The following is a 16,002-nucleotide window of genomic DNA, read 5'->3' on the forward strand; positions in this document are numbered from 1 at the left end:
TTAGCTTGCTTGAAGCTCCGAGGAGGCGGGAGGAGGGTCATGGGAGTGGAAGTGGGGGGAGGTCTCCCCGGCCGGGAAGGGATGAGAGGCTGCCGGCCCCTTCTTGGCGAAATCCTGCCCCCCCCCCACATGGGTGAGTGGTCGGCTGTCCTCTTCATGGCCATCGCCAAGGCTGGGAGCCTCCCTTCCCCTCTGCCATCTCCGCTCAAGTTGGGTTTGAACTTTGAAGTGAGATGATCGATTGTGTGAATGCCGCGTGTTTGGAGTGCCTGGGAAATCACACCGCATTGCTGTAAAGGAGGCAGCAACACAATAGGCGGCAGGCAGGCAGGCAACCCTCCCAACTTCGCGCTAGATCAGCAGCTCATCCTCTGACCTCTTTGTTTGGCTGGTGAAGAAAGTGTGAGGCTCAAGAGCTAACATAAAAAAAAAAAAACAGGACCATATTTTCCTCGCAAGATTCTTGCAAAATTTACTTGCAAAATTTTAGAAAGGCTCCTTATGTGAAGATTTTAAAAAGGTAAACTGGGCCTCTTAGGGAGGGGAGCAGAAGATCAGAGGTAACCATTTGGATCCCTTTTCAAAAGGGAATAAATATTATCAGCAGTTTGATTAGTAAATTGTAGTTAACAGCATGGTGGCTTGAAAAGTGGTCTTTAGATTAGATATTGCAGCTTGCGTAGAATAAAGTTAGCATACTTGAAGTGAAATAGGCTTTGGTTATGTTTAGGTTGCATTAGCTAAAATGTGCCAATACCGTCCTTGTTGGTAAGAATTGTTGTCATGTTAGAAGAATGACTAAGGCTGACAGCCTAATCTACTGTGTTAAATAAATAAAATGGATGGATGGAAATGAAAGAATACAGAAAAGGTTGGTGAGGCATTTAGTGGCCTATGGATGAGAATGGTGGCTGTTTAGTAAGAAAATCTGTTTGGAATGTGCATATATATTCATATGTGGCCATAGCAAAATAATAAATAGAAATAAAAAAGCATGATTGATTTTTACTGTTTTTGATGAAAGTTTCGGAAAAAGGAGGTGTGGGGCAGATCGTGGGATCGCTGGTTTCTGAGCTTGGTGCAGCAAGAATCCCACTATCTTACTATTTTATTTTTCTTTATGTACACTGAGAGCATATTCACCAAAGACAAATTCCTTGTGTGTCCAATCACACTTGGCTAATAAACTATTCTATTCTATTTTACTCTACTCTACTCTACTCATTTCTAATTCAATTCTAACAAGGAGTTTAGCTTCTCTCTCTTGAAAATGTAAGCTAGCATAAGGCATTATAATGCAAGCTAGCCTTAACTTTCAAACAGTTCATTTAGTGACCAAAGTTACAATGGCATTGAAAAAAGTGTCTGATGACCATTTTCACACTTAGCTACTGTTGCAGCATCCTCATGGTCACGTGATCAAAATTTTGATGTTTGGCAACAGATTCGTATTTATGATGGTTTCAGTGTCCTGGGCTCATGTTTGACAAAATATAAAATTTTTAATCAAGCCCCCCCTTCCCCCGGTCAATGGTGTCCCTCTTTACCAATCTGAAAATCTGGTCACTTTAATATTGAGGGAGAAACATGTGCCTGAATATTTATGTGGCACAAATATTGTTTCCTTTCCCTAAATTGCAAAGCAATGTTTATAAAAGAAAAAATTGCTCTTCACTAGCATTTTTTTATTCTTAGCCTAAGCATCTTACTGTTTCAGTGCTTATATTAACAACAAATACCTATGCCTTGTCATAGTGACCCAGCCACCTATGAACTCATTTCATGTGAACTCATAGCATGTGATGCTTTCCTTATAAAGATCTGGAAGTTTGTTTTTGTTAATGACCTACTCTTTTTTAAAAAGAAAAGAGGCTAGGGAGAATTTCAACAGACAGGAAAAAAACAACACAGTCCAGACTAGATTTCTGCCAGGACTTCTTTCAAAAAGCATCTGTTAAAATTCTCTGGCTTGTTAGTGGAAGAAACGAGCTTTTCCTTTTTTGGTAGAAAATGAATAAACTGACATTTAGGCTGATGATAATCTTACATTAGTACATCCCACTGAACTTATAAATAGAAATCTGTTGACTACGACACTGAAATAAAATTGCATCCAGTTTTAAAATTTAGCATATGAGAATCCATAAAACATTTGGAGCTTTGCTTTGAATAAAAACACATATAGTTGCTTATCCCAAGTAATAATTCTGAATCTTGCCCCTGCAGAATAGTTCTGTGTTTGTTTTAAAGTGTTATCTTCAGACCTTCCTACTTACAATAAAACCAGATATTCCTCACATCCAGGCTATTTAACACCAATATACAATACCCTTGACTTTTGACTACAACTGAGCCCAAATTTCTGTTGTGAGACATTTGTTAAATGAATTTTGGATCATTTTATAACCTTTCTTGCCATATTTATTAAGTGAATCACTTCAGTTGTTAATTTAATAACAGGATAACAGGGCAAACCATTTTTGTAAAACTTGGCAAGAAAACAGAAGGAATTTGTGGAGGGAGGGAAGGAGAGAGAGAGAGAGAGAGAGAGAGAGAGAGAGAGAGAGAGAGAGAGAGGCTTCCTATCTAGGACCACACACACACACACACACACACACACACACACACACACACAATCTGCTGTGATTAATAAAGGCTCTAGCTATGCACAAGTTTAAAGTATTTTGCCAGTTTGAGAGTAGTTGAACGAATATGATGGAATCTTACCTAACTGGGGTCTGGAGTGTCATATAAAGTTAAAAGAAAGTAGTTCAGGTTTGGCTTTTCTGCCTTGATTAGGAAAAATCATACTCTCCAATGGTCCCTGGAAAAAGTGGTAATATCTATATTGCTATGAAAACAGCAGAGTACTTTTGCCACTTCAAGTCTTCCCCCAAAGTTTTAGAATAGATTTCCTGAGTAATTCTAATGTGCGTGCACAAATATACACACACCAATTGTGGGTTGTTCCCAGTTCGGCCTGGTTAGGCCTGGGTTGGCTGAACTGGTAGTAGTGGTGGCGGGAGGCCCCATCCACCTGCCTGGATGCTTCTACGCATGCACAGAAGTGTTGTACGTGTGCAAAGGAGCGAGCCCAGTCGCGTAGTAAAAATATTTGCAACTCACCACTGATACACACTTGATTTGTTTAGTTGGGAAATGAGGAAAGGGCTCAAGCATGCAGAAATCTTTTTCCACAGTGCTGATATTTGAACATTTAATTCTTTTGAGATATTGCTGTATCTGAGTTGTTCTGACTTTAGCACAGAAATGGATCAGTTCTGAGGAGGAGATCTGCAGATACTTGAGCAATGTGATGTGTGGCCCTGTATCTTTTTGAAGTGGAATTAAAGTTTTGGGATATGTTAATTTAAATATCTGGAAATGTTTAAAGATCAGCTTAAGAGGCTGATACAACCACTTTCAAGAATGGGCAAATGAGATTTCTAAGGTAATATTGCCAGCTTTAATTCTGTTTCAGAAAATGTAGAATCAGATATGTCATTTTCAAAGTATTTGCCAGTTTTCTTCTTCTAGATCACTTTGTACTTCTCACATATGCATTTCACTTGCCCATTGTCCCATGTACATATATTTACTATGATCTGTCTGCTTTTTTATGTGTTGTTTCATGTTTCAGATTGATGCAATAATTTTGTTTTGAATATATCAGCATCAGTATCTTTTAAGTTATTTTTTATTAGCATTTTTTCCTACAGTTTAAAAGTATGGGGAGGTGAACTTTGTTGAAATCCTCCAGTGAAGTCCCCCCCATCTTTCCTTCCTTCCTTCACTTGCAATCTTCCTGTCTAAGTCAACACCTGTGATCTCATGATCCAAAAATAGCCTCAACTACACCCAAAGGGCATGTCTATGTGGAGAGGCAGTGACCTTTTTTTCCTGTAATTAATATTGAATGAATTCTCCTTAAGTAAGCAGGAAATCAACGATGTAAATTGTGAATTAGTTTGGTGGGGGGCATGGGTTTATCTTGCTTAATGGGGACCATTTCTACACCTCGGAATTACTAATGAGAACATGGAAAGAAACAGCATCTGTGCCTAATGCCAAAGAAAATATTCTTTCTTTGTTTTTGTTCTCCCTCCCCTTCTTAGAAGAAATGTCAAAAGCACTGGATCAATCTACTCCAAAAAGTAAATCAATGATGAGGTCACATAGATGTTTCTGTGAATATGCAAAGAACTGTGTGATTGACATTTTCCCTTGACTCTGTGCACATATGTAGTATTATAATACTAAGAAAGACAAGTCAGGTAACCAATATATATTAGATCAGCAAGCCATATCTAATTAGGTCATTTGAGCAATTTATTTGTTTTAGTAAGTAAAATATTCAAGAAATGAATTTTACAAGAATAAAATGCATTTAACAGTGATGTGCAGTCACTGGAGGCAGGGAGGCGGGACCCCACCAGGCTCATGAGGAAAAGGAAAGAATTTTTAAAATAATTAAAAAGGTCAAGGTAGTTGCTGCCAGACTCCAAGTCACAGTGACTCTGAGTCTGCTTAGTGCTAACTGTAGGGGGAGGCGAGAGAACTATGGACCAGCGAAGCATGTCCTGGTTTGTGGCCGGGAAGCATGCACTATAAAGTGCCAGCGTGCCTCCTGGCCACAAACCAGGACATGTTTCACTGAATGACGGCTGAGCCGGCATGCACTTTAAAGTGCTGGCATGCCTTCCGGGCTGGCCATTCAGTGGGACATGCTGAATGGCTGGCCCGGAAGGCATGCTGGCACTTTAAAGTGCATGCCGGCTCGGCCGCCATTCAGCGAAACATGTCCAGGTTTGTGGCCAGGAGGCATGCACTTTGGAGTGCCAGTGTGCCACCCGGCCACAAACTAGGACATGTTTTGCTGAATGGCGGCCGAGCCGGCATGCACTTTAAAGTGCCGGCATGCCTTCCGGGCTGGCCATTCAGCGGTACATGCTGAATGGCCAGCCCGGAAGGCATGCTGGCACTTTAAAGTGCATGTTGCTGCCCCGGGCCCGGCCATACTCATGAGCATGGCTCCGAACGGCAAGCTCTCAGGTGGTGGTGATGCCGACGGTGGCAGCAGCAGCAGCGATGGCAAGAGCCCCGCCACCCAGCCGGATTCACCAAAAGCGGCGCCAGCAGCAACGGGACATCCTTGGGGAAGGGAGAGCCAGAGCCGGCTGCCCGGATTTGTGCTCCAGCTGCTGCCGCCGCCGCTTCTGCTGCTGCTGCAGCCACCAGAGACTCCTTCCTCTTTGCCGCCCACATGGGATGGGGAGTGAGCACGTGAAAGGAGGAAAAGGAAAGGGTGACGGCTCCAGGAGCCAGCAACCCATGGGAGCGCCGGATGAACTGGCCGGAGGTTGGGGTGGAAAGGATTTCTTCGCCTCCATCCCACCCTCTGGCGGCTTAAAGGGGCAGGACCCGGTTACCAGGCAGTCGGCACTGTGGTGGCAACCACGTTACCACGGGCTTTGTTAGAGATGCACCTGGGCTCGACCCAAGAAGCAACGCCTCCAAAGGGCTGTCACCTGAGGCTGCCTCGCCTCGTTTCCTTTGCCCCGCCAGGTTGCGGAAAAATGAGCAGCTCGATTCTCCACTCTCATTTTCCTCAGCCTCCGCGCTATTGGTGTGTGTGTGGGAGGGGGATTTAAACCATCGCCTTGCACCAGAATTGATAGGAAATAAAAGGCTGAATTGTTTTAACCTACTTCCCTCCCTAATATGCAAAAGATCCCTTGGAGTTAAGTAAGACCTTTAAATGATATTTGCTTCAAAATGCTTAAGAAACTTGGTTTCCCTACCTTTCAAGGAAGGCTTGGCGTTTAACTAGTTCTAATCCATCTCAGTAACAGATGATATTTCTTCAGGCAACCGGCAAACTATGATTTAGGTTTAAGGATTGGATTCTGAAACATTTTGCTAAGATGGCATATCTGCCAAATCAAGGAACAAAATCATGCCCCCTCCCCCAAACAATTTTGTCCTGTATAGTTTTGTTCTGTTCTTGGTTATTTTCTGTGAGTTTGTATTTTATCCCTTGAATAAAAAAAAAATGGAAAAAAAATATGTGAAGTTACTTAGCCTAATATACTAATGTAACACATCTTGTTTACATATCATGATCAGTTCTAAACTATGGCTTTATAGATCACAATTGCTGTGTTCATACAATAGGTTAAGCCAAAAACAAATCATAGAATTGATTGAGCCAAAGTAATATGTCCCTTGATTTATACTTTATAACAAAATGAAGCCCCTTTGCCTTAGTACATGTTCATACATCTTATTCAGCCCTAGGCAAATGAAAGATTATTTCACTACTTGATATATGGAAAAGAGGAAGTCACCATGAAGTTTTAAAACACATTAACTTGCTGTCAGGAATCTTTCCAATATCCCACAAAGAAGACATGATTTTATGTTAATTTGTTTAAGCAAACAGTTGAAGTTCCTTCAAGTGTTTTGGAATAGATTCTTCTACATATAGCTCACATTTCTTATTTAGCTGATGATACTTCTGTTAACATTAACCCATTGTAAAAATAGCAGCAACTGAACATTTTACCACAATCAATGCATTACATGACTGGAGTAAATTTAGCGGCAGGGCAGCTTTTGCCTCTTTTTTTTTTCCCCAAAAATTTTTATTTTCCCTTTTCATAACATATAATCACATGTATATTATTACATAGACAATATCATGTTGTAGGAGAAGACAATACACATGTGCAATCATATTACTTTAAAATCAAGCTTAGTATACTTCCCCCCCCTCTCCCCCAAGCCCCCACAACCTACCCCCACCCGACTTCCCAGAACCCGTACACGGTATAGATATTTAACAACCACAGTCTAAAATATATTGAGAAAAAAAAAAGAATAAGAAATTAATAACATCTTTGCGTTGAACTTAGCTCCTCCTTGCTAAACTAACTTTAAACAATTTTAATCATTCCTAGTCTTAAGCATAGGCTATCTGGAATTTCTTAGTCCCATATTTATTTTGTATATAGTCGATCCATTTTTTCCAGTCTCGTTTATATCTCTCATTCGAATGGTCTTTAAGATATGCAGATATTTTAGCCATCTCAGCTAAATTTGTGACTTTCAATGTCCATTCTTGGATTGTAGGCAAATCTTCCTTCTTCCAGTATTGCGCCACCAACAGTCTTGCTGCCGTTATTAAATGCAAAATCAAGTTAACCTCTACCGCTGTGCAGTCAGTAATTATATCTAACAAGAATAACTGAGGAGTAAACTTTATCCTTTTTTAAAGAATATTTTGTATAATCCACCATATTTTTATCCAGAATGCCTTAACCTTTTGGCAAGTCCACCATATATGGCAAGCAGGCAAAAGCTGCCCCAGCGCTATGTCCAACATAGAGGCGGGACACCTCTATGTCGGACATTGTGTCCCGCCTCTATGTCGGACATAGCGCCGGGACGGTAGGGCAGCTTTTGCGTGCTTGCCTCACCAGCCATAAAACCTCACCGCACGTCACTGGCATTTAAGTATCCTGATGTTTTAAAATTGTATTAAACAAGGTGAAAGTGTAATTATATTCTGAAAGAACTTAAAAGTTGTGTTTTTAGCCTCAAATTCAGCAAGCAGGATTTTAAGTTGTAGGGTTACCTCTTTAAACACTCTACAATTCAAGAAAGTGGTGGAGCCTAAAAATAAGAAAGATGGCCCAAAATGAATAAAATATGAATCTCAAACTATGATGTTGAAACTATTCATGGTTTTAGAAATACAATTCAAAGAACCAATTATGTATGTATGTATGGGATACACACACACACACACACACACTCATTGACTAAAATATTTTTTAAAAGCTTTTCCTTCTGTTTCTTTCAGGATGAGATGGGTATTGCTTGTGAATTGTTGGAACCGGACTCAGACTTCCTTAAGTGCAGTGTGGGCTTTCCCTTCATGAAATCTAAATCCAAGGTATTGCTTAATGGTTTCCTACAACAGTGAGTTTCCCTGCATAGCAAAGAAATATGTGGGAGGGGGAGCTTAGTGCTCTTTGAGCTTACTTGTTTTTTTGCGGGTGTTTCATTACTCAAACTAGGTAACATCATCAGTGCTAGAAATCTGTGGACCATAGATGACAGATAATCTTCACTTACCGACTGCACTTGGGACAGACAACTAAGCAACACAGTCATTAAGTGAAAATGTATATGACTGCCAGTCTGTGATATCAGTTCTGGTTGAAGTGGTTAAATGAATCACAATGGATAGTTAAATGTGCCATCACTCGTCTTAAGGCTTATTGGCTTCTTCATTTATTTTGCTTGTTGGAAGCTGGCTGAGAAGGTCTCAAATGCCAATTGCATGATCATGGGGTGCTGCCACCATACTATATGTGTGCCAATTGCCAAGCACTGAAATCATGATCACATGACTGCAGGGGCACTTTGACTGCTGAAAGTTCAACGATCGGTTGCAAATCTCATTTTTCAGCACTGGATTCTTTTTTTTTCTTAGAAGGAGCTGTTAATTTTTCCCCATGAGATAAGATTTAGGAAGAGGACAGTGACAATTATTCATAACCACAGAATCCTAAAGAAAGTTGTTTAGGAATTCAAATAGGAATCTTTTTTAGCTGCCAGAAAATGATTCTGTAAAGCTATCCTTGGCAAAGCCTTTAAAGATGGTGGTCTACTATTGGTGTTCCTAGTTGCTCAGCCATGTTTTGTACTTTTGCTTGCTATTCAAAGGATTTAAAGGCCAGATAAATATAGCACAGAGCCAATAAAAATATTTTTTTTTCTTTTCAAGTTATATTTGTTGCATAAATAAACTGTGGAGATTATACTATTATATTTTGACAGTGTTTCTGAATGTTTTGAAGCTTAATTCTGTGTTGGATCAGTTTAAGAGACTTTGCTCCTTAAGGTATAGTAACAAATAGCACCCATACTCCATTGTCAAAATGCAAATACCAAAAGGCAAGAAAATTAATTAGATAAGTCTTTAGCATTGTGCTGAAATTATAAATTAACTATCTTTAAATAGTTCCAATAATTGGACGCAATTCTGTATGTCTCCAATTGAGTCAAATCATTTTTTGATAATCATGACTAGATTTTCATTTGTTGTTGTTGTTGCTGTTGTTGGTCACTTTTTATCCATGTCACTTCAGTTTAGGAAGGAAAATGAAATTAATACTACAGCAGGTTTTATTACTTCATTACTTTAATACTTCAGAGGTCTGTTGCTTCAGGGGAATCAGTAGTGGCTGCGGCGGGAGACTCTGCCCACCCACACATACGCTCACGAGCAAACCGGTAGTAAAATAAATTGCAACCCACCACTGGTTTTATTGCAGTAAAATATGTAAGTTGAATTTTAGGTGTTGCCTCACTGTGAGATGTCAGTGATAAATATTTTCAGTATACTACTAAAATATTAATGAGTATATTCAGATTTTATTATAAAATTGTAAAATCCAGATTACATTATTTGTTTTCCCAAACATTTCAAAGATGAACCTCACAGTTGAAGCACAATAGCCTTGACAGGCTTACAAAAATAGTCCTGATTTGGTATGTCAGCTAAATGACAACACCGCCAATCAGCTTTCTGTGGGAGAAGCCAGCAGGAAAGTAAAATCTGTTGCTCCTATTCCACTTTTGAATGATTAATATCTATTTTACACTATTTGTGTGCAATGATTGAATTCAACTGGCAAATCCCTTGCTGATCAGCATACATAAATTTACAATGCAGCTGTGAGTCAGCCACACAAGTTTTTTCCTTGTGTTTATTATGTCTAGTCAGAGTTGAGCATTTACACAGAAAGATATCAACATACGATATCTCATCTTTGAGAATGTATAGAGATTTCAAATCTGGAGTATGAGTAAATGGACTTGAATATATATTTTTGGAAAAAATGCAACAATGCAATGAAAGGAAGATATTCAAATAGAAATCATGCTTATTTGAATATTCACAATGTGCTAAATGTTGCTTTCTGTTTCCCTTAGTATGAATTCAGCGTCATTTTTGACACAAGCCATTTGTCTGGGGAAGAAGAAATTCTTTCATTCCTTGTATCTGCTCAGAGGTAATACAGATTTCACATTCAATTTCCATTGTTGTGGCACGTTGGGGCTATGTCTGTGACCTAACACATGACTTGTTTACATGCCTGGGGTTGGATAACAAATGTATAGCCTCAGAAGTGAAATCAATACATGGCAATTAGGGTCTATCAGTGTCATTTGCAGTAGGTTCACATTAAAAATAAATGCCAGTTTATACTCCAAGCAATACAACACTAGATGATTATACCTATCAGTTAGATTTGCCATACTATTCCACTGTAGTAGTCACAATCCTAAAACTTTCTCAGAAAAAATAAAACTAAGACTAAAGTTCCCAGAGTTCTCAGCTTCTATAGACAGGCAGAAAATGCTGACAACCCAAACTCATCTGAACAACAGTGCAGTATAAAGCTATTTTGAGGACATTATGTGAAATTAAAATAGCATCTTGTCTAATTTAATGCTAATATCCCCATACCAATGGACATGAAAACTTTTGGGACTATGTTGTCCAAGATTCCCTGATATAAGAAACTTCCTTCAGTAATAAGCTATTGCTCTTTATTGATCCTAAGGAACTAAAGAGAGATTATAGTCAGGTATATAGTATAGTGCTTTGCTTCAGTATTCTTATGTCAATGAAATATAATGCAAAGAGAATATAGTATTAAAATATGTATGCTCATTAGGAGGAAGGCTGTGGCAAATCTAGACGAGAGGTGAGTTTCTGCAGGTTCGCCCTGGATTGGGTGAACCAGTAGTGGCAGCAGAGGGAGGCTCTGCCCACCCACCCAGATACATCAGTGCTTACGCAGAAGCATCGCACGAGCATGCGAGTGTATGCAAGAGCGAACCAGAAGTAAAACAAATTGAAACCCACCTCTGATCTAGAGAACATATTATAAAACAGAGACATTACCTTGCCAACAAAGGCCTATATAGTCAAAGCTATGTTTTTCCAATAGTATTTTATGACCATAAGGAAGATTGAGTACCAAAGAACAGATGTTTTCGAATTGTTGTGTTGGAGGTGACACTTGACACTTCGAACTGTAAGAAGAACAAATCAGTCAATCCTAAAGGAAATCAATCTTGACTATTCTTTGGAAAGATAGATATTGAAGGTTAAGCTAAAATACTTTGACCACCAAATGAGAAGGAAGGACTCATTGGAAAATAGCAATAGCAATAGCAGTTAGACTTATATACCGCTTCATAGGGCTTTCAGCCCTCTCTAAGCAGTTTACAGAGTCAGCATATTGCCCCAACAATCCGGGTCCTCATTTTACCCACCTCGGAAGGATGGAAGGCTGAGTCAACCCTGAGCCGGTGAGATTTGAACAGCCGAACTGCTGAACTGCAGTCAGCTGAAGTAGCCTGCAGTGCTGCATTTCACCACTGCGCCACCTTGGCTCTTGGTGTTGGGAAAGATTGATGGCAAAAAAAAAAAAAGATGGCAGAGGATAAGATGGTTAGATAGTATCATTGATGCAGTGGCAGGAGTTTGGGCAGACTCTGGCAGACGGTGGCGGACAGGGTGCCTGGCCTGCTATGATCCATAAGATTGCAAAAGGTTGGACATGAATAAGTGACTGAACAACAACTAAAGCTTATTTTTAAAGGCTATATTTTTCTTTCGATTTCTCTCTGAGTCTACCAAAAGATTTATTAATGGGAGGGTTGAAAGAAGGCTTAAGTATAGATTATTTCAGGGAGCATATATATCATATTAAATCTAAAATTAGCTCTACTTAGTGCATACTACTTGATTTTTATGGGTGTTCTCCAAGTATGATTAAGTTTGGAGTCAATGATTAAGTGCTTTTAGAAATCCTTTCTTCATTGTAAATAAAACCCAGCAAATATCTTAGCATGATGATTATGCTGGGAAATTCCTCAGGGAATTTCTGTCTCATCAGAATGTGTCCCAGGACATGTATATTTGCCTTAATTCATAATGGGTTAGTGTATTAATTGTAAAAATATGCAGAAAAGCAGACCACTTTAGATAAGCCCTGAATTTAAAAGAATTATCATATGGAAAAATATAAGTTGAGAATAGTGTTATGTAAATCAGCATGTTTTGATGATTGACATTGCTAATCTTAAAATGGCTTATTCTCTGAAGTCCTCCACTTTATATATTCAAAATGGCTCTTCTTGTATTCATTAGAATGACATCCAGAGGCTCTCCTTTTGCATATTTTCTTTGAAATTTATACAGTACCTCACTTTACACCACTGGCTACATTTATTGTAATGATAATTTCACTTGGGCCCAAAAATATGCTTTACTTGCAGCCAAATTGCTAACATCTAAATTAAGAAAAAGCAAACAGATTTGAAATAGAGGTAATTAATCAGTTAGTCCCCTGTTCAGACCAGTGAATGAAAGCAAAGCATGCTTTTCATTCATGCTTTATTAAGATCTGCCATGCAGTTTCTTCAAAAATGACCAATGTATTGGCTTAATCTTTTCCATTCTGTCATGACTTAGGTTGAAGGATAGGAACAATTTTTCAATTTCCAGCTAGCCTAAATTGAATGTCCAGATTGTTTTAGGTTATATATTACTTCTTAAGCCCTTCAGATGCAATCAAATTTAGAAGTCATGCAGTTTATATATCATATCATGGATAATACAGTTATATTTGTCTCTGATGATACAGTTGGCTGGAGATGTTATGAGTAGCCTGCTTCCTATATGTCCAGTGGTGGGTTTCAAAATTTTTTAGATCCTATTCTGTAGATGTGGCCTGTTTTGTGGGGGGTAGCTTGGCAGTCATGTGACTGGGTGGGAGTGGCTTGGCAGTCATGTGACTGGGTGGGAGTGGCCAAGTCAATGTCACTGAATTATTTGCCTCAAAGAATAACCTACAAAAAGAAGATATAAAAAAATGAAATTTATTATTTTGTGCACTTACTACTTAAATAAGAATAAAATAAGTATACAAAACAATAAAACAGCTACTTAGAGAGGAAATATGGCTGTCCTTGCCGGTCTTCAACATTACTGACCACCTTACATACACACTTCCAGCCCCTCTGCCTCTTCCCTCTTCCTGGATTCACTGAGACATCTTTAAAACTCACAGCCTGTGCACAGCATACACTTCCAGCCCCTCTGCCTCTTCCCTCTTCCTGGATTCATTCAGACATTTTTAAAACTCACAGCCTGTGCACAGCGCACACTTCCAGCCCTTCTGCCTCTTCCCTCTTTCTGGATTCACTCAGACATTTTTAAAACTCACAGCCTATGCACAGCACACACTTCCAGCCCCTCTTCCTCTTCCCTCTTCCTCGATTCACTCAGACATTTTTAAAAGAGTGAAAGAGGGTATGCGTGTGCACAGGCTGTGAGTTTTAAAAACATCTTGTGTGTGCACAGGCTGAGTTTTCAAAATGCATGAGTGAATCCAGGAAGAGGGAAGAGACAGAAAGGCTGGAAGTGTGTGCTGTGCACAGGCTGTGAGTTTTAAAAATGTCTGGAAATAATAATTATAATAATATTGTTCACAACAATATTCCTTCATTTATTATCAATAATAATGATAATAACAATAATAATTTATTTAACTAAGTTATTGTATTTTCCTTATATCACAAATCCTTCCATATATTTCCCTGTTTCTAGCTCCTGTTTTGTCAGCTAGTCATTGATAAAATAATTCCCAAGTCAACAAGTATTCAGTTTCAGGGGAGGAACCAAGGTCGCTACGATATGGTCATGCGGTCTCGATGCTCTGAGACTGCAGCCAATACTTTTGCTGCTGGGTGGTCCAAACGGACCTAAACCATCCTGAAGAGATGGTGAACAGGAAGAATACATCTTGCTGATCTCGGAGATATCGCAAAATCCCTGAAAGAAGCAAGAGAAGTTCTTCAAGCCAGCAAAAAAAATCCAGCCAAGGCTGATGAAGTTGGAGCGGCTCCAAAACGGAAGGATACGGAAAGTGAAAGTGTTTCCAGCTGGTGAGGAACTTTTACTGTTTTAAAAGAGACTGCCTATAAAAACTTAAAAATTAATTTAAATTGAAGAATAGAAGAGTCAAGCAGCGGAATTAAATTTGGAAGGGTTTTGGGCAGTGGTTATCTTACTTTTTAAATGCTCTCTTCATGGATGGAATTTATGCAAGCCTTTTGAAATGGATGGATTAAGTTTTCTTCTTCCACCTTCTATTTATGATTCTCTGTAATTTATAGGCTAAAGTCTTCCTCTTTCATTGCTGTGGGTATTTTTCTAATTCATTTCAAGATTGGACTCTTTTTCCTAACTTGAAATACAAGTTACAAAGATATAAAAGGAAACTTTTTAACAGCGTTACCGCTGCTCGGAGTCTGGGAGGCTTTTGTTCTTCCACGGGTTATTTTTGACTTGGCGACATAAGGCTTTACTGCTAAGCTACAAAGGGTGATAAGAAGGAAAACACACAGATGGCCCTTTGAAGTGCAAATAATATCCTTTGTTAATCTATGCTTTAATCTTATTAAGCTTTCAAGCTAGAGCAGCTGTGTTTCTTAGAATGGCAAATTTGCAAAAGATACTTTCAGAAATACCGAAGTTATGAAATATATATGAAAGAATAGATCAAAAGCTGGAATACTTAGAGCACATAACAATAAAATACGATGAAAAAATTGAGGATGTTTATCAAATGCAACATGGAGTGATTGAAACTCCAAAAACCAAAGTAGAAAATGAATATAAAGAGATTAAACCTGCTGATATTGATAGTAATTGGTTTGTTTCTGAAAATGGAAAGAATGGAATACTGAAAGAGGAAGTAAACAGAGAGGAATTCTATTCCAGAGGGCAGGATATAGAAGAAGATAAAATTAAAGAATTTATGGACTCAAAGAAAAAAATTCTACTAGCAAAAGTATTGATAACACTGCTGACAATCAAAGACAAGCTGAATAAGGAAACAGAAAGAGGGCATCAAGATTATATGAGAGATTTTACAAGCAAGGAGCTGCTAAGTCTATACAAAGCTGATCAAGAAGATGATTAGAGGATTGGTACCACAAATGGCAGAAGATATGAAATTGTTTTGTTATTGGAAAGATACAGGTTGATAGATGGAAGAATATAATTTAAAACTAGTTAAACCTAGTGAAATGTATTGATAATATATATAGCTTAAATAAATAACTGATAATGTTACTAATGTGTACAATGTGCAGTGTTATGATGAGTATAATTGGATATGAATATTGAATGGTACCCATGTGTTCTGACCCTCCCTTCCATACGGTGAGTCACGCCAACACAAGATGACTGTTAGCCAATTTATTCACAGTAATTAACTCACAGACAACACTTTGGCAGCAACCCAGACTTCCACACACAAGAGCTTCTCCAGCTTTAGTGTAATGGTTGTGTCCTGCAAAAGGTCTCCTCCCAAAGTCTCTTCTTATATACTCTCTTGGGAGGAGCCTAATCACAACCTCCTGGGCCCAATTATCTTCTATGTCTCCGTAATTGCTGCTGGCGCTTATCAGCCCATCTCTGCCTGGCGTCCGGGACCAACTCCCTTAGCTCCTCCCCACTGCTCCAGGGCCTGACGTCTTCACCACCACTCCAGGGCCTGATGTCAGGGACAAACTCCCTTTGGCTTTCACTGCTGCTCCATGCCTCAGACACCTCCTGGTGGTCAACCTGCCTCTCTGGTCCTGCTCGGAGTCCGAACCCTGCCCAGGGTCCTCCACACCTTCCAGAGCTGCCTCATAGGGTCCCTCGCTATCGGAGTCTGTCGGCATCTCCAACGGCTCCTGGTGGGCCACAACACTATCCCTCACTGCAGGGCCCTTCCCCTGGGTCTGACACTCAGGGTGCGGCCTCAAGGGATATTGTGCATGATAGGCCTCACCAAAGCAGGGACGCGCACGTCCCTCGCATCGGTCCAAGTCCCCCCATCCGACCCCTCATCCTATCAA

General features: G+C 39.5%; 1 protein-coding gene across 1 annotated transcript in view; it reads left to right on the plus strand.

Moving 5' to 3' along the window:
• Nucleotides 1–16,002, plus strand: part of ITGA9 (integrin subunit alpha 9) — a 584,270-nt gene that overhangs the window by 360,746 nt on the left and 207,522 nt on the right. Inside the window, exons 19-20 of the mRNA XM_087713055.1 lie at nucleotides 7,865–7,957; nucleotides 10,006–10,085. Coding sequence (XP_087569181.1) covers nucleotides 7,865–7,957; nucleotides 10,006–10,085 — 173 coding nt within the window. The remainder of the gene's footprint in view (nucleotides 1–7,864; nucleotides 7,958–10,005; nucleotides 10,086–16,002) is intronic.

Source organism: Thamnophis sirtalis, unplaced genomic scaffold, assembly GCF_051295495.1.
Source record: "Thamnophis sirtalis isolate CommonGarterSnake01/CBP01778 unplaced genomic scaffold, rThaSir2_p1.2 scaffold_4, whole genome shotgun sequence".
Classification (NCBI taxonomy): domain Eukaryota; kingdom Metazoa; phylum Chordata; class Lepidosauria; order Squamata; family Natricidae; genus Thamnophis; species Thamnophis sirtalis.